At 63.5% G+C, this 18298-nt stretch overlaps 2 protein-coding genes across 2 annotated transcripts; both read right to left on the bottom strand.

Annotated features, from left to right (window-relative positions):
• Positions 1-155: 155 nt before the first annotated feature.
• Positions 156-4705, bottom strand: LOC123956106 (collagen alpha-1(I) chain-like). The gene is made up of 6 exons (XM_046028339.1): positions 4525-4705; positions 4284-4412; positions 3149-3930; positions 1536-2021; positions 786-1127; positions 156-566 (listed from the first exon to the last, which is right to left on the bottom strand). The coding sequence occupies exons 1-6, from the start codon at positions 4703-4705 to the stop codon at positions 156-158; spliced, it is 2331 nt and encodes a 776-aa protein (XP_045884295.1).
• A 1272-nt stretch (positions 4706-5977) lies between these two features.
• F10 (coagulation factor X) lies at positions 5978-18067 on the bottom strand. The gene is made up of 8 exons (XM_046028291.1): positions 17913-18067; positions 15903-16063; positions 12760-12784; positions 11754-11867; positions 10281-10412; positions 9288-9547; positions 7299-7416; positions 5978-6583 (listed from the first exon to the last, which is right to left on the bottom strand). The coding sequence occupies exons 1-8, from the start codon at positions 17980-17982 to the stop codon at positions 6000-6002; spliced, it is 1464 nt and encodes a 487-aa protein (XP_045884247.1). The 5' UTR covers positions 17983-18067; the 3' UTR covers positions 5978-5999.
• Positions 18068-18298: the final 231 nt, after the last annotated feature.

Here is an 18298-nt window from a genome sequence, read left to right as displayed (position 1 = left end):
CTGAGCTCCAGTCGGCGGTGCTTCCTGACAGGCTGCTCCCGGGCATGCTGGCAGGACCCCGGCATCCCCGAGTGCTCGCACGTCTACGCTGTGCTCTCAGCGCTTGGGGGGAGGTGACCCCGGGCTTGGGCTCCCCACCCCGGTCCAGGGAGGCCTCACCTGCCGCGGCTCACGCCCTGGAGCGGGTTCCCAGAGCAAGTGTCCCAAAGGGACCGGCCCGCCTCCCGCATGGTACACAGTGTCGTCTCTGCCCCAGGCACATCCAGACTCCGGCTGACGGCGTCTGCGCCTGCAGGGCATGTGTAGAGCCCGTGCGGCGGGTTTCTGGCCTCCCGGCTCTCGGCCTCTGGAGCCACGGCTCCCCGGCCAGCTTCCAGAGCAGGATAGCCAGCGTGGCCCCCGGGCAGGCACAGCGTCGCCGTGGTTCTCCGGGCCATGAGGGAGGGTGAGCTGGTGCCGCTGCCCGAGGACGCCCCGCAGCCTGGTGCAGACCGGGGTTCCCACGGCCCCGGGGGGCTCCTTGGAGCCCTGAGCAGCGCCCCCAGGAGCCCGCGGTTGGCTGTTAACTGCCGCAGAGGAGACAGACCTTGGGTTCTGCGCCTCTGTTTGGCCTTGGCCTGTGTGTTTGGTGGCGCACCTCGGGAGTGTGAACACAGAGCCCTGGGCCCTGTGGCTGCCCTGCGGGGGAGCAGGCCTCACCTCTGCGTGGCGGGAGGCGGTCTGGCTCTGGGGACGGTCCCTGCCTCTTGAGCTGCAGGGACTGGTGTCTGGAACCCTGCCAGTACGTTCAGGGGAGAGGAGAGTGGGGCTGTGTTTCGCGGCGGGGCTGGCGGCTGCAGGCCACACCGGCGGCCCCGGGGGTCTGTCTGGAGCCGGACTTGCCAAGGGAGCGGGGCCGCGCTCCCCGCGTGAGCACAGGGCTGCCCCTTCCTGGCTCGTGCTCCACAGCCCTCGAGGGCCGGGCCTCCTGACTTCCCAGCAGTTTGAAACCACGCAGCCTGCCCGCTGGGGCTCAGATGTGCTCCCGCCTCCCGCCGGCCGCCTTTGCGGGACGAGCGCGGTTGCTGCTGCCGGTCCTTCCGGGAAGCGGGCTGGCGCGGCGGCGGATGGGCCCCGCGTGTCTCATTCTGGCGGGAGGCGGCGCCGTCAGAAACGGAGAGCGAACGTGGTGTGTCTGAGAATCCAAACACTCGGGGCGCCTGGGGTGTGCGACGCTTGCTGTCGGGGTTGTGAGTTCGAGCCCCACGTGAGGTGTGGAGTTCGCTTACGTGAGTTTAAAGAAAACAATGAATTGTAACGCCCAGAAGTCTGAACTGTGTGTGAACTCTCTGTATTTCACTCAAAAGGATATTTCAGTCAACATTTTATTCTCTCCACTCAGTCCTCTCTCCCACAGGCCACGGCCCCTGGCGGTGCGTGTGCGGGTAGAGTGGGGGGGGGTGCAGCTGCCCCGGTGCCCCCAGACAGGGGTGGGGCGGGCGCTGTTGGGCGAGCAGAGGTCGGCCTTGGCGGTCCTGGCCCTTTGCTCATGAGGCCTGTGCGGTGCGCTCCGCGGGAAGGCCGGTCTGGGGCTGCTCGGCACTCCCGGCTCTGCCCGCCTGAGCCGTGTCCTCGCGAGGACGGCGCCGGTGGTTCTGGGCGCTCCAGCTCGCTCTCCACCGTCCTTGGGAGAAGCTGCTGTTCCCGTTTGGAGATGGAGGCACCGCGATGCCGCCGGCCTGCCGAGGGTCCTGGGCGCAACCTGTGTGGGGCCCGCAGCCTTCCTGCCTCATGCTCTGGAACCTCGCTCTGGCCGTATCGCCCTCGGGTTTCGGGTCTGCGTGGCTGTGGCTGTGGCGTGGCTGTGGGGCCTTGGAGAAGCAGCCCCTCTGGGCCGGAGCTTCCCGGCTGTCCTGGGCTCTGCGGCCAAGGACGGGTTTGCGCTCTGCCACAGAGCTCGTCGGGGAAGTAGCCGGTTTGGCTAAAGCCTTGTGCGTGTGGGGAGGCGTGGTGGGACGGGAAGCCGGACAGCTGGCATGTACCTGCGGAGCCCCCACCACATGCCAGCATCTGGCCGGGTACTGGGAGTCGAGCAGGAAGCCAGACGGTCCTGGGCGGCCAGTTGTGGGGCCAGGACCTCACCAGTCACCGCGCACAGCGAGCCAGGGCTCCAGACAGAGCGCATGTCAGGGAGCTGCAGAGAAGCCGTCCATCAGACACCAGGGCCAGAAGGCACGGCGCAGGGCCAGCAAGGGCGTGAAGCTGCCTTCCCCCCGAAGCATGAAGGGTGGGTCGGCGTCAGCTTGGGAGCCGGACGACGGCAAGTGGGAGCATTTCAGACGGGGGCCAAGGATGGCAGGGAGCAGCCTCACAGCTCTGAGACCAGCACTGGGGGGACGAAGGGGGTGGACAAAGGACAGGAGCCCCTGATTCCCAGCTGGGTGCCTGGTGCTGAGGGCGGCCATGTGGCCAAGGACTGGCCATCAGGGTGCAGACAGAAGGGCAGGCCGCAGCTCCCGGGAAACTTCTCAAAAGACGACTGGTGTGTCCCTCCCTCCGTCTTGCTCCTGGGACACAGACGTGATGGCTGGAGCTCTAAGAACCATTCTGGAATATGAGGATAACAGCCGGTTCGTGGACGGCTGAGCAGTGACGGCTTGGGTCGCGCTCACCTTTCTCTCGTTTTATTTTGTTGTTCCTCTTGATTTCTCGTCATGACGGCAGCCCTGTGACGCATTTACCAAAAGCGACTTACAGTGTGTGTTCACTTCCTGCTTTTGTTAAGGGGATTTGTGGCTGCTTCTCTGATCCACGGGCCCTGTGGCTGTTCCGGGTCACATAAGGTCATGCACCTTGCCGCAGACGGTCTAACGTCACGCATGGGTCTCGTACAAACCACGCTTGCCCTGGCGCGACACGGCGACGGTTCGGACAGTGGAGGGACAGGACGCGCTTGGTGCTCCCCGGTCATGCTACTTGCTGTGTGGAGGGTGTGCTTGGCCGGGCCGTCGGGGAGAGACGGGCCTGTGCCCTAGGGGTCAGAGGCGTGTCCAGCAGTGCATGGAGAGCACCAGCAGAGAGAGGTTAAAGCCGTTTTAACCGTGTGCTCATCTAACACAGCAGACCCCACACAGTGTCCCTGCAACGTGCCGGCTTCGTTTGACGTTACGGGTTTGGGCTTCTGGGCTTGTTTCTGGGTGTGCAGGACACCGGAGTTGCCGAGGGAGCACAGGGCTGCGGGGCTGGGGGCCGAGCACACGGGGTGGTGGCCGTGGTCGGGACTGGCTGTCAGACCGCTGCCGGCTGGACCCTGCGCCGCCTGAGCGTCGCTCTGGGAGGGCGGCTTGGACCCCACGGGCCACGCTGGAGAAAGACCCCCCCCCACGCTTGCCACCCCCGTGGCTCCAGGAACAGCCGAGTCAGCAGAGCAGGGCCTCTCCGAGGGCTCCGACGGGCAGGACAGGGAGGCCCAAGAGCAGTGCTGTGTGGCCGCCGGGCAGCTGCCCACTGCCGCCGAGGACGGGTCTGCAGACACGGGGAGGCCACGGGGCGGCTGCGGACGTCCACGCGGGGCGTGAACTTCGCTGGACGTGTTCGGTGTCTCCACGTCTGCTCCGCGCCCGTGCCTACCCGTCCAAGGCGAGGAGCTGAGAGCGCCGGAGCCGGCAGGCCTCCCGGGAGCGAGGTCGCAGGAAACGGGGGCAGCTGGTGCCGTGCACGCAGCCCCCGCGACAAGGCTCCAGCCGCCATGTCGGTGGCTCTGGGCGGGGGATGCAGGCTGAGCACGGCAGTCGCCGGAGCTGGCCTGCGGGAGCGTGGGGGGCGCGCCAGAGGGCGGGAAGTCCCACGGAGCCCCACTGCCAGCAGGAGGGCAGGCAGGGCACAGCGTGACGGGGCCCGTCGGAGAGAAAGCCACGGCCAGCAAGTGGCCTGGAGGGGCTTGGGCCGACCCTAGGGGCACAGAGAGCCACCCCGCGGGCACAGAGGGCCACCCTGAGTGTACAGAGGGCTGGCCCGAGGGTGGCGCCTGCCTGAGTCCCGCGTGGAGGCCAGAGTGGCAGGAGGTGTCCCCGAGGCGGTGCGGCGAGCGTTTCCGGGGCCCCACACGACACAACCAGGGGACCCAGGTGGCGTTTCATAAGAACCAAGTGTGTCCTCCACCCCGAGAACTGCTCTCAGCACCGCGGGGGACCTCACCGTCCGTCTGGATCCGACCACAGGCCTCCCCCACCGCCCCGCGCTGTCTCCTGTGGGTGCTCTGGCTCCGTCTGGGATGAAGAGTCACTTCTCGCCGGTGCTCGCACACTGAATATTGTGCTTCTGGAGGATGGTCCCACCGGGGTTGGTGTCCTCGGGGACCTGCCTTGACCAGCAACTCCTGGGGTGTCTGTAGCCGGGGGGCCGCCCCATCCCACCATCGAACTCGGGCTCAGCTGCAGAAGCCCCCATGTGGGGGGCAACTGTGACCCTTCACAGCATGGGGCGCGGGTGGCAGGCAGGCTCATTGGGATGGTCCTGCGACCCCCGCCTCTCTCAGGGCCTCACTCACACCCCTTCGTCCCCCGGGGCCCAGGGTCCACCGCAGCCGCTGCTGCTCGCGTCCCGGAGGGGCCAGCCCGGCTGAGGGCCGTGCACGCGAGGCGGCTCCGTTAGCTCCGTCCCCCGGCGACGGTGACACTCGGGGAGGGGCTTGGCGCCGGGCGCGGGGGCCCGCGGATGGACCCATCGTGTCCCACCATCTCCTCCAGAACCTTCCTGACCGGAGTCTACTTCTGGATAAGCCGACCTGGGGAGACAACGGGGCTCCCCCTTCTCCCCATCCTGCCTCGGTCTCCCCCTCTGAGGCGCACGTGAGGCCGGTCGCCGATCGGCGGCCAACAGCGAGAGATGGAGCCGTAGCAGGGAAGGCAGTTTTCACCCGTGGGTCTTCCGCCCGTTCTCTGGGCCCCAGACCACCGCTGACCCCCGAACCCGTGCGGGGCATGCCACGGCACTGAGCAAGGGGACAGCCGTCTGTGGCGGCCGAGGCCTCCGTCCAGGAGGGTCTCCGCCCCATGCGGCCCTCGGCCTTCTCTGACCGGCTCTGGGAACCCGCGTACCTGGTCACATTGATTTTCTGAACCTTGCGATACCCACTGTTTACCAAACACTCTGCCCAGCTTGTGACGTGTGGGGGCGTCTTCGTGCCCGAACTTTGAGACTTTGCTTAGCGAAGTTGTGCAAAGCACAAACTGTGCGGGGGCGTTTGGAAACTCCCTGGCGGGTCTGGGCTGACCTGCCGCGTTGCCTGAAGCACGTTGCTTCTCAGACCACTTCAGCTGCGGGCGTGGAGTGCTCGGATGGGGACGGGAAGGGCTTGCCGCGTCCCTCCCACGCCCCACCAGCACATCCAGCACGCACGGGGTCCCTGCGCAGCCTCGTCCACACTGACTGAATGCTGGGGCTGGGGGCAGCCGCTCCCGGGAGCCCAGGAGCTGCTCAGGGCACGGCGGTGGCCCCGGCCGAGGCCAGCATGAGGCCAGGGGGGAGAAGCAGCCGCTAGGTCCACGCTGATGCACCCCTGCCCGTGAGAGGCTCTCAGAGAGGCTCCCCCCGGGGATGCATTTCCACCCTGTCTCAGTGCCGGGCCCCCCACCCCACCGCGGGCCGTGGGCTGCCCGATCCCTGCTCCGAGCACCCAGTAATTCGAGTGTCCCGAGCCGCGCCGCACGCAGCCCGCGGCCATCAAACCTGGAGGAACCCGCTGTGCCCAGGAACGGCCCATCATGGTTCTGTTCATCCCCGGGGTCCAGACTCCTGTCCCTCAAAGGATAGTGTTTCCCAAAGAAGCTCCCCAGTCCGGCGAGGGAAAGGCGGGTCCAGCGTTCCAAAGGAACGTTGTCCTCAGCAGGGCAAGAGGAGAGCAGTGCAGGGGACCAACCCGGACCGCGCTGTCCCGGACGGGAGACGGACTCCGGGCACAGCCCGTGTGGGCACAAACGAGACACCAGCGGCTGCCTGCGGGTCTTGAGGGGGTGACTTTAATGAGGGGCGGGGTCCCCTGTGGGCGCCGGGGCTGCAGACCTGGTTTTCATGGATCTGTCGATCCACTTGAGGAAGTTGGTGACCTTGGTGTAGATCCCGTACTTCCCTTTGCGCGCACATCCTTCTCCCCAGCTGACGATGCCGGTGACGAAGTAGGTGTCCCTGAACCGGGTGACGTGGGGGCCCCCGCTGTCCCCCTGGCAGGCGTCCTCGGGCTTGGAGTCGTAGCCGGCGCAGAACATGTTCTGAGTGATGCTGAAGCTGCTGGACAGCTTGCACGTGTTCCTGTCCACGTACGGCACCTCCATCATCTTGAGCGTGCTGGACGGGCGGCCCTTCTCGTGGGTCTTCCCGAAGCCGCTGACAATGCCCGTCTTCTGCGTCATGAGCGTGGACTCGGCCCAGTCCTTCTGGGGCAGGCAGGCGGGCGCCACATTCATGCGGAAGGTGATGGGCGTCTTCAGCCTGATGACGGCGATGTCGAAGTCATAGGTCTCCCTGACGAAACGGTTGTGCCTGATGACCATCTCCACCTCGTGCGCGACCTCGTTGCCTTCCTCCTGGTCCGTGTCCCGTTCACCTGCGAGGGGGCGCGGACACGGAGGGGCTTGGCTCGAGGCGGGCCGGGCGCTCACCCATGGCGCTGCTCCGAGCAGCCCTCACCGTGCGTGCGGGAAGTGGGGTGCGGTCACCGGAAATCTGAACAGCGAGGGGGAGCTGAAAGCAAAGAAGGACCTCCAGGGTCGCTCCCTGGGGCGACCGCAGGTCACACTCCATAACCAGGGACAGCACGTCAGGCAGACGCGTCCCGCGACTGCCAGGCCGTGGGGGCGCCAGCTCCGGAGACGGGACGAGCCGAGTGTCAATTCTCAGATGGGGAAAGAAAACACAAGCTCAAAAGATCTCATTAATACTTTTTAACATTGATGACACGTTGAAGGACTGCTGCTATTTCGGGTATACTGGGCGAAATTATTCCACCTGTCGGGGAGAGCTAACGGTTGCCGCACGGCCGCGTTTGTGACCGGCCCTGCGAGAGGAGGACGCACGTTACAGAACATGCCGGCCGCATGCTGGGCCCTCGAAGCCTTCCTGGAGGAAGGGACGCTAAGGGAGGCTCGCGACCCTGGGCCCGGACTGGCACGCGTCGGGGACACCCCCTCCCCGCTCTGTGGCCCCCCACCTGCGCCTCAAGGTCCCCTGTGTGAACGAGTGTTTCCGGCTAGCAGCCCCAGAGGTAAGGAAGTGACGGGGGCCCCGCCGGGGGGGGGTGAGGGGGTCGTGTGGCCACTTACCTACCCTCACCGTGAACTTCTTGGCCTGTTGGAGACAGTGAGCCGCCGTGAGGACGTAATACTCGCTCAGGATGGTGCCTCCGCAGAAGCCCTCGTTCTCCTCGTTGATGAGCAGAGCCTGCGAGGGGCCCCGCGGTCAGGTGGGGTCTGACTCCAGCTTCCTCTCCATGTCCTCGCCGAGGCCAGGGCCTCCCCCTGCCGCCCTCCCCGCTGGGACCCGCAGACTGCCACGGCCTCCCTCTGTCGGGCTCGTGGTGGGGCTGCCCCGGGGGGGCCCGGACACCCCAGGTTTGGGCAGCTCCTGCGCCTGGAGCAGACATTTGCGGAGGCCCCACGGAGGGCCAGGCACGGCACGTGGGGACGGATCTGCCACGCTTCTGCGGTTTCTGCACCCGGACCACGGGCTCCGGGGTCAGAGCAGCCCCGTCCCCTCCAGAGCTCTCATAGAAACCTGATTTCCCATAGAAACCTTTGCTACGTGGCTATGAAATTCAACCAAGCCCAGGCAGGCGCATCATCAGGGAGAAACTTCCGGTGTCCGGGGCATTCGTCCCCAGGGGCCACAGAGGCCCCTGTCAAGAGCAATGGCCTTGGAATCCACGGACTCCCCCTGGAGGGGTCCCTCTCCCCGGTGGGATGAGCACTGGGGGGCGCGGCGGACAGCACCCCTTTCCCCAGAGAGCAGGGCCACGAATCTGGAGATGGAGCGCCTGCTGCCTCTCCGGGAGAGTCCGAGGGGTGCGAGCCGGCCTTCCCGGCTGGGGGTGTCTTCCGGCCCATGGGATAGCAACAACCTCGGGCTCAGAGAAAGCCCTTGAAGACCACTGTGACACGCGGGAAACGACATGGACGCTCTGTGTGCATGCCTGGGTGGCCAGGGAGGGACAGTCTTCCCATACCTGGACCCCAGCTCCTTCCCCAATATGGAGGGAGGTCGCCAGGCTGGGCTGGGGAGCAGGAGTCGGGAGTCCCCCAGACAGGATCACCGCCGCCCACGCACATCCCTGCACCCTCTCCGCCTACGGAATGCCGTCCAGAGCCACGGCCATGCCACCTGGGCTCGGGGGCTGGGGGTGCTCCATCGGCTGCCCCCACAGAGCTGCCTGTGCGCCTAGCGGGGTGCGTGTCCAGCAGCAAGTCCAGACAGCGTGGCTCGGCGGGGCTCGCGGCCCTTCCTGGGTCCGGACGTGCACACGTCGGGGCGGAGCTGATCTCACGGCCCACGCCCCACGCCTGCGCCATCGGACCCGCGGGGTTCTCTCTGAGTGCGCCCCGGCCTCCTGATAGTTTAGGCACATGCACCCCATTGCGGAGCTCTGAGTGGGGGTGGGCTGAGCCCATTGTCGGGGTTTTGCTTGTAGGGGAAGCCGTGTTGGCTTGGGGTCCTGAACGCTAAACCCTGAGTTAGGATTGCCAGATAGGACAGAGGACACCCAGTTCAGCCCAAATCAGATAAACAGCAGTTTTTAGTGTCAACGCGTCCCACGTGGTCTTTGGGACACACTCACGTTAAAAACTGGTCATCGTTTATCTGAAGCTCCAAGCACAAGTCCCTTGTTGTTCTTTGCCAGATCGGGCGACCTTCGTCCAAATCAACAAGCGAAAAGGGAATTTTCACCTTGGCAAACGCATGATGCATTTTCTCCAAATTACTACCTGCCTGATAAGGACGTTCACGTTCGGTAAAAAATCTTTAACTGAATTAGAGAGAAAACAAAGGGAGCGAGTCTCCCGCCGGTGGTCGGAAGAGCCAGCCCAGGGCTTGGCGGCACCGGGCAGCCCCCGCCCCCGGCTGACCCGAGCCCGCAGCCAGAGCTGGTCGGGTCACAGGACTGAGTCTTCTGTCTGTCTGTCTGTCTTTCATGGGCGCACCGTGGGGGTGGACGGGGGTGGGAGGGGACAGGGCCCACTTTACATCTCTGCACTGTCCGCCTTGGAGCCAGAGGCGTGTGCCCCTGCCTGCACCACCCAGGCCCGGTGCACGGTCACCTGCCAGGGGCATTCGCCGTCTTTGCAGTCCTGCCCGCCCACGATCCGGACCAGGCCGCTCGAGTCCTCCGCGGGGCTGCGGTCTGTCTCGTTGAACGGCAGTAGCCACGGGGTGCTCTGGGTGGCAGGCAGGTCCCCGGGGTCGTACTGGTCCTGCATGCCGGCCTCGGCCTCGGCCTCTGAGGGACCCTGGCCACTGTGGGCGATCTCCACGGACCTTTTACTGCGCCCCGTCGTGGTTTTCCCGCAGGGGAAAGGCTCTGGAAGGACACGGGCTGGCTTCAGTGGGGCGAGATCCTCCCTGTTCCACATGCACAGCTCTCCCGACCCGACCCGGAGGAGAGTGGGGGAGCAGAGGGGACCCCTGAGAGCCCGGTTACATGACGGAGGCCACTGCCACAGGGCGGGGACATGCCCACCTTCTGGAACGCCCGAGACTCAGCACTCCGACCAGAGCTGTGAGTCAGACGGGGAGCCCGGCTTCGAGGAGCACGTGAGGCCCCCGTGAAAAGCAGGTAGAGTTGAGAGGGGGCGGCCTCTCCGGAGCTCTGGCCCAGGTGGGTCTGGCTTATGTCCCCTCACTAGCCTGTGCCCTCTGAGAGCCTGCAGGCCAGACTCAGGGCCCGGCTTCCGTCACAGAGAAGGAAACCAAAGCCCATCGCTGGGGCCTGGACGACCGATGCATCTGTGGCTCCCCTTGCGGCTCCCGCCCCCGCCCTGCCCCATGTCCCCGGCCCCGAGAGTCAGCCCGTGCTGCCCCGCACCCACTCCAACTCCAGCCTCCTGGGGCAACAGGGCATGCCAAGGTCCCAGGCAGGTCACGATGCTTCAGGGTTGGCTGGGAGCCCAGTACCACCCCCGTCTTCCCCGGCACCTGGGGAGTTCGGCAACCCTGCTGGCCCGTTCCTCAGACAGTTCCCAGAAACCCTGAGTCTGTCCCCAGCCCTCGTGGCCCCCCGGGACGCTGGCAGCCTCCAGCCGCGCGCCTCCTACCTGTGGAGACGCAGGACTTGCCGTTGTCTGCGAGGACGTAGCCGCTGGCGCAGGAGCACACCACGGAGCTCTGCTCCTCCCTGCAGAACTGCTCGCAGTCGCCGTTGTCCACGCTGCACAGCTTCCGCATGGCTGCGGGAGAGGACGGCCCGGGGGAACCGAGGCTGTGCCGAGCCCGGAGGACGGACGGCAGCTCCAGCCGCCCACCCCACGGTGGACCCGCCGGCTGGAGCGAAGGGCCAGAACCACGTGACTGAGCCCCTCCGCAGGGCCCAAGCTAACAGGACGGGTGCCCAGGGCAGGCCAGGGGCCGGGGACGGCCCCTCCATATCCACACCGATCCCGCCCCGCTGCTCCCCGGACCACATGGGGACCGCACGGCGTCCGCAGGGCCCCGGGCGCCAGGCCTCCAGCAGATCCTGCAGAAACCCCGGCGCACCGTGGTGGGCCCTGGAGGCTGGCGGGTCTCAAGTCCAGCCCTCAGAAGGGCAGGCGCCCTGCCCCGCAGCTGTGAGCCCCGTGCACACAGGCCGCCGGTAGAAGGACAGGCCAGGGATGGGAGCTCAGGCAGAGCTGGGGTGGGCGCGGTGGCTGTGAGCCTGTCCACGGAGGGTGCGGGACCCCCACGGCATAGAGGGGCCGGGACGCGTCTCAGAGCCTGGGGTCTGGACGGGGGTGCACACTGGACTCGGGCCACCAGGCCCGTCAGGGGACGCTCTCGGCACGGAGAACCCGTGGGGCTTCGGGGGCATCGTGGCTAGGCCGATCTACTGGCCTCGCGTCCCCGATGCCACCACGGCCGGCTACGTCACATTCCACCATTCGGGTTTCGGCGGCGAAATAATGACAGTGAGAAGACCCGCGTTAGTGCCCCTTCGGAGAACACGCACGGTGGCCCGGGGCTGCGCCGCGCGGTGAGCGGCAGGGGTGGTGCGGGCAGGCCCCGCGGGGACGAGCCCACAGAGGCCCGAGCTCAGGGCCCATCCTGCAGATCACAAAGGTCCTCTCCTTGGGGGAAACCAGCTAATACAGATCTGATGTTTATTAAATTAATCACCGAGTCAGGAAAACTCTCGGTGGCTTTTCCATGCAGAATGCATTGAAGGTATCACGTTTCTATAACCCAGAATTTGGAGTGGACGTTCGTACTAAGAGAAGGGAGGGGAAGTGGGACTCAGAGCCGCTGCTGGACCGCAAAACCGTAGCTGGCGGGGGTGGGGGGCGCCGGGAGAGAGTCGCTCTGCTGAGTTCCCGGCCCCATGCTCCACGGACGTGCCACAGCCTCGCGGAGGGAAAAACGCGGCTGTGTGTCTGCCACCTAGAGCCGAGCAGACTGTGGCCGCCTGGGCCCTGCTGGCCCCACAAGGGCACGGCGCATGGAGCGCACGCTCGAACCTACGAGGCTGGGCGCCTTCCCTCGTTCCTGCCCCGCCGGGTAAGCCCGAGCTGAAGGGACCCGGGAAGAGAACTCACACAGTTCGCAGTTTCTGCCTTCGTATCCTTCCAAGCAGGTGCACGTGTACTCGCCGAGGCCGTCTTTGCACCGGCCCTCATTCTGGCAAGGGCTGCTCTCACACTGGTCACCATCTGCAGAGACGGGGTTCGGGAACCAGAGCTGGCCAGCAGCTCCCACGGCCGTGGAAATGGCTTTGCTGTGTTGATCTTGGCACGTGCTGTTCGGATGGCTTGAATAAACCCGAAATCCCTCCTGTCTCCCCGGAAGCGCGTCTCCCGCCTGGACCTCATTTTACCCTCACCTCTTGTAGTTCTAGCTACGTGATGCTCTGATCTGACTGGGCTGTCGATAAGCTTTTCTGTTTCTGCTGGGATGTTTGACAGTGTGTTTCCAGCAGAGTGAGGAGCTCGGGGCTGGTGACCGTGTGGGACCGGCTGGGAGGTCAGAGGGCAGGGGATGGCCGGATACCCGCTTCCAGGCCCCGCACTGACAAGACCCGTGTTTGGGGCCTCTCCCCACATGGTCTGGAGGGAAACGCTGAGCGCGAAGATCAGCGTCCAGCACGAACACGGGGCATCACGCTTCTCCGTGCCTGCGGACGATCTGTTTTAGAGACTGGTCCGATTGGCATTTTGAGAAACCCGGGAGAGAATGAAACGTGACTCGTGATTTGCACCGTTTCACAAGCCGCAAACATTCCGTCTTCTTAGAAGACCTAACCTTTCAGACCCTGTTCTTTGTTTCTGCCTAATGCCTTGGATTAAGAAAATTATCGTAGAGTTTGGTACTCCACAAGTGAGAGTGAACGAATGAAGTCTACATTTAAGTAAATAACAAAACTAGAATTAGCCTCAAGTTAAAAAAACGATTTCACGATAACTGTTATGAAAACACTCAGATGACTGAGAAATAAGCAGGAACGGAAAGGAAATTGAGGAAGAATTTTCAAAACTCAAATATGATTTCTCCCTATTTCAGTGTCCGAACGAACCCCACCCAGTATTAGAATAGAAGACCTCTTACCTGCGTATTTATTCCAGAATTCAGTCTAAAAAAGGAAAGAAGATTTTGAAATACGTTAGGGAGAACACCGACGTCTCACACGACCACCGCACTTAGCCTCAGCAGGACCCTTTGCCAAGCAGAGCCCTTCCCTGGTGCCTTCGCTCTGGGGCTCCTCAGCCTGCGAGGGGCTGCTCAGACCTGCTGCGTCGGACAGACGGGCCTGCCGTCATCCTAGAGGCACCGGCTCTGCCGAATCTCGGAAGATCTATCTCCAAGTTACTCACCAAGGAATGGATCGTACCAGAAATGGTTTACTCTGTTTGCTACGCCCACGTGGGTCGACACCCGGTTCTGAGTGCAGGTATCTGTGTCGGAGAGTCAGTCAGGGCTCAGATGCTTGGAGAATGCTCGTGTGAAATTGAGGAAATGGTAACTGGTCATTAGGTTAAAACAGGCCACCCAAAGCCTGTATCACACTAAGAAATGTTCATAGTCTGAAAAATCAATTTTGCTGTGTTTGTAGTTTGAACAGACAGTGTCCCCCCCAACCTTCAGGTGTAACCTCAGAACGTGGTCTTCATGAAGCAGGGTGTGGGTTTGCCGGTGACATTAAGGCTGGAGAGGGGAACCCCGGCTCAGGGCTGACCCTGAGTGCTGTCAGGAGAGACGGGGAAGGCACGAGGGCCACGTGTGGAGACAGCAGAGGTTTGAGGGCTGAGTCCACGAGGCCGGGGGGCCCAGGACGGCTAGCAGCACCCGACACTCCAGAAGGGACGCTGAGCTCGCGCTCCCACAGACCTCCAAAAGGAACCTTTCCACTCTCAGTGCTTGTGGCCCAGCTCCTGGGCACCCGGGGGAGCTACACTTGCCCAGAACCAAGGTCGGAATGACCCCGCAGAACCTCGGGGTACGGGCTCTGTTGCTGCCCTGAGTCACATTGTCCGTTGTTAGCGGATAACCGAAAGGAAACATTTCAAACTAAAGAGAAGAGTAAAGGTCTCCCTGGGGCTCCTGGGCAGCTCAGTCGGTCAAGTCTCTGACTCTTGATCTCTGCTCAGGTCATGATCTCAGGGTCCTGAGTTCAAGCCCCGCGTTGAGCTCTGTGCTTGGAGCCCATTAAAAAAAAAAGTATAGACAGGGGCACCTGGGTGGCTCAGTGGGTTAAAGCCTCTGCCTTCGGCTCAGGTCATGATCTCAGAGTCCTGGGATCAAATCCTGCATCGGGCTCTCTGCTCAGCGGGGAGCCTGCTTCCCTTCCTCTCTCTCTGCCTGCCTCTCTGCCTACTTGTGATCTCTCTTTCTGTCAAGTAAATTTTAAAAATCTGTAAAAATATATATACATGCATGTCTGTATATGTCTGTACAGTTAAGAGCGAATGTCTCCCTAAGTCCCCACACCTCTGAAGCCTGCGGCCTTGCACGTACTAAAGGCATAAGATACAGTTTGGAATTCCTGGAAGGTCCTTCATGATGGTTTGTAATTCTTGATGTAACAGGAAGAATATATAATCCTGTTAAATATTCCTTCCCTGAAGCTCTGGCTGCTGTGGGAAGGTTGTGTCTCCTGGGCAGCCGTCCTCACCTGGGCTCGAATAAGACTCTATTCCTTCCCGTTCTTGAAGGGTTTGCTCATTCTGTGGCGCAGCCCAGAAGCCTCTGGAAACTCAGACACTGTGTCTTTAGAATTCCAGCGAGAAAAGACTCACAGCAGAAATGGCAGTTTTGGTGTATGAGCCTGTGAAACCCAGCGCAGGCCCAGATGTGTCCCGCCAGTAGTGTGGCCAAGACGCAGCCGCTCCCGCCCCCGACATTCGCAGCCCGTGGTGGCGGCACCCCAGGCCCACTGATGGGCTCCTGGTCCCAGCCACGACTTCTGAGGGTCCCCTGCGAGGGGGACTAGCTCCTTCACTGGGACATCCCGGCCCCGGGGCACCAGCGGCTAGTCACCTCGCTGATTGGAAGGCTGCGGGTCGGTCCAGCGGCCATGGCTGCTGGTCCGGGGTGATGCTGACCGGAGTCCTGACAGACGTTCACACCCAGGCATCCGTGTGAGCAGGTGCACGCCCAGGAGTGGCGCTGCGGGGTCGGAGGGCAGCATCGTCCGGGCTGCCACACCCGCCGGCTGCAGGTCCCGTCCACGGTTTCCAGCCTGCAGGTGGGGTTCGAGCACCCAGGAGGGCCCAGCAGGTGGCGAGAGCTGTGCACCCCTGCCCACCGTGCGTCCCTGGGACCTGTCTAGTCACGTCTTCTGCTCCGTGTGGCCTGTGGGTCACTGGCGTTCTCCTGCTGGGCTGGGCGAGTTCCTCATATCCTCTGAGTTGAGATCCTTCGTCGGTGTGTGGCTGGCAAGCGTCTTCTCGGTTAGTGGCTCGTGTCTTTATTCTTCAAGATTTCTCACAGAGCAGGTCTCAAATCTTGAGTAAACCTGATTTACCTGTTTTCTGTGTATGGGTCATGGTTTTGGTGCTGTGTCTAAGGAATGTTGCCTAATTCCATATCATGACTATTTACTCCCTGAAGGTCTGTGCTCTACCTTTAGATCTAGGAAAAGTTGGAGTTCTAGGATAATTATGAACGTTTGTCAGCGATCAGTCAGCCTTATTTTTGTGGGTCCGTTTAGGGACTTTGTAGTGTGTCCACTGATCATGTGTCTGCCCCGGAACACGTGCTAATGGCTCTGCGGTCGGCGTGACTTCGCGGGGTGTCTGTAAGGCATGGACTGTGACTCCTTCTCTTTCTCAGACTTGTTCCAGCTGTTCTGATGTCTTTGCTTTTCCATATTTCCACATCTGCAACCAGCTTGTCTCTACCTGAGGGGATGTTTACTGATGGTGCCTTAACTAGGCAGGTGCCCATGTCAGATGTGGTGGCGGCCGTGCATTTGGGCAAAGACCGCCAGGCTCCGCGTCCCCGTGCGCAGCCCAACCCATGGAGGTGCGGCCGAGGCCGCGATCGTTTCTTAAATGGACACCTTGCATTGTTGAGTTGGCTTAACAAGACCTCCGGACGGCCTCACGACCCTCCCCCCGACGGGACCACAGCCGGCCCTCAGTGTTCCCACCGCCCCCGCGGGACAGCTCGGGGGGCCTGGGCTGCTCGCTGTCCCCGGGCTGGCCTCCACGCAGGGCGCCGCGGCAGGACGCCCACGTACCAGCCCTTACCGTCTTGGCAGTGTCCTCGAAGACTTCTCGGGCCTCCTCGAAGGAGCACATCTCCTCCATGCACTCTCTTTCCAGGTTCCCTTTCTTCATCTCTTCCAAAAACGAGTTTGCCCTGCGGACGCGCCCCAGGACACTGCTGGCCCGCTCCGGGCTGAGGAACACTAGTGGACAGGGAGGGCCGTGTCACCCGGAGGGCCTCGGCAGCTGGCCTGCTCTCCCCCCAAGGGGCAGGATCTGCTCTTCCCCACGCAGCAAGACCCCCCCTCGTGCCCCGCTCCCTCGTGACCCCAAAGTGACCGGGCCCCAGGCACCCTTCTGTGTGGAAGTCCACGCGCCCCGTCCCGCCGCCCCCCAGCCTCCTGCCTGTCCCCTAGAGCTTCCTTTGGCTGCCCAAGCCCTCCCTCACCTCTCCCTGCTCCGGGGTCCTGGGACTGCCGTCTCCTGCCCCCCCAGCTGCACCCAGCCCCCACAAGGGCTCAGATCCCGTTAAGGGGGGAGGGCAGTGCTGCTGTGAGCACAGTTATGAAGTCCCAGGACACACACGCACACACGTGCGCACCTTCAAGAAATAGTACTTATTACAACATTTTTACTTGATTTCTGTTCCATTTCACTTAAAAACCCAGTCAGTTGCTCTGTGACTCTCAAAAGACTCGTGGCCTGCCCGCTGAAATGTCTTGGATCCGAGAGCCTCGGGAGGCTGCGTCTCTCCCGCTATCCCGCCTCCACTGTCCCGCTCTCCGTGGAGGCTGGGGCGCCCACACGCTCTCTCTCCTCGCTCACCCCTCTCTGCCTTCCTTCCCGCCCTGTCAGAGGCGGCCCCCAGTCGCCGTCCTGGGTCCTGGTCGGGACCTGCATGCTGAGCTCCATCCTCCCCTTGGGCAGGCCCTCGGCTCAGAACGCCTCCCCACGCGCAGCACCAGACCCTGGACCAGGGGGCACTGGGCCGCCGGGCCTCGCAGCTGGCTCCTCTGCTCCTCAAAGCTGGCAGTGGGCGCCTGCGTGGCTCGGGTGGCTGGGCAGCTGCCTTCGGCTGTGGTCGTGGTCCCGGAGCCCCGGGATCGAGTCCCACATGGGACTCCCAGCTCCACGGGGCATCTGCTTCTCCCTCTGACCTCTCCCCTCTCAGGCTCTCACTCGCGCTCTCTCTCTCAAATAAACAAAATCTTAAAAAAAAAAAAATAAAGCTGGCAAATGGGGCTCACCGGCCCGCGTCTCGAGTTGCGTTAGCTTGAGGCGGGTACACACTTGGTGCTCAGTAAACGTTCGCCTCACTCCCACCTCAGGTTGCTTTCCCGCCCAAGGCAACGTGGGGGTCCCCCCAAGTTTGACGCCAGACTCTAACTTGTCTGTGGATGCCCCTTCACCACAGAGGTCTGCCCGCTCCTGAGCTTGCGGGTCCCTCCCTGCTCCCGTCTTCTCACTTCCCACCGCCCCCATGGCCCCCCGCACGCGGGGTCCCCTCTGCCTGCCCCACCTGCCCCTCTCATCCAGGGCATGACCAGTCCCCGACCTCCCGCGGCCCCGGGGCCACTGCTGCCCTGCCCTCTCCTCTGGCTTGGTTCTGCTTCCCCTTCTTTCGGCCTCTTCTCTCTGGACAGCCTGGAAGGTGCAGAAAACCCAGCTCTGTCCAGCCTCGAACCAGGTACCCTGTGCCCCTGTCCAAGCTAGCCCGTTGGGGGAGGCTTCCATCTGCCACCGAAGCTCCTCTCTGCTGTGACCCCCGGGCCCCCCAGCTCACTCTGGCCGTGGGGGGGAGCACGTCTCTCTGTCTCTCTTGGTCTCTCCTTCTCTGTCCATGAGCTTCTGTGTGTGACCGCTGGTCTGCCGTCTGACTCCCCACCTGTACCTGGCGCGGGGCTACCCTTGGCTAAGGCCACCAGGCCTGGCCGTGTCACACCACAGGAGGGGCTCCCTGTGACTCACTGGATTTGGGGCATCAGCCTGCCCCCCGCCCTCCCTCCTCCCTGAGGGCCATCTCTGCGGTGTGCAGGGCGAAGGGGAGCTTACCACTGCCCCCGGGGGGCAGGAGGCCTGCCAGGGAGGCGCTGAGCAGAACAAGACACAGCGGGCCCGCCATGGTGCGGCTGAGGACAGCGCGTCCGTCCTGCCGTGACAGGCCCCTGGGGCAAGGTTCAGTCGCCCTGGCTCCAGGCAGCTGGTGGCCTTTCTCTTATCACTGCTTCCTGATTGGAGCCTGGGCTGCAAGGGGGCTGGGGGCAGGTGACCCCGCGGGCTGTGGCCACCCTGTCGCTGGGGCCCGGGGAGGTCCCGGGAGCTCATCCTCGTCACCTCGGCACCCAGGTGGCACGGGGACTGTTCGGAGACGATGAGCGTCATTTCCTAGCTTCCAGATGTTCCGTCTGCTCTGGGTCCGTCCTTACGAGCATGACGAG

Source organism: Meles meles, chromosome 14, assembly GCF_922984935.1.
Source record: "Meles meles chromosome 14, mMelMel3.1 paternal haplotype, whole genome shotgun sequence".
Lineage (NCBI taxonomy): Eukaryota > Metazoa > Chordata > Mammalia > Carnivora > Mustelidae > Meles > Meles meles.
This window is presented reverse-complemented; position numbering and strand designations above follow the sequence as displayed.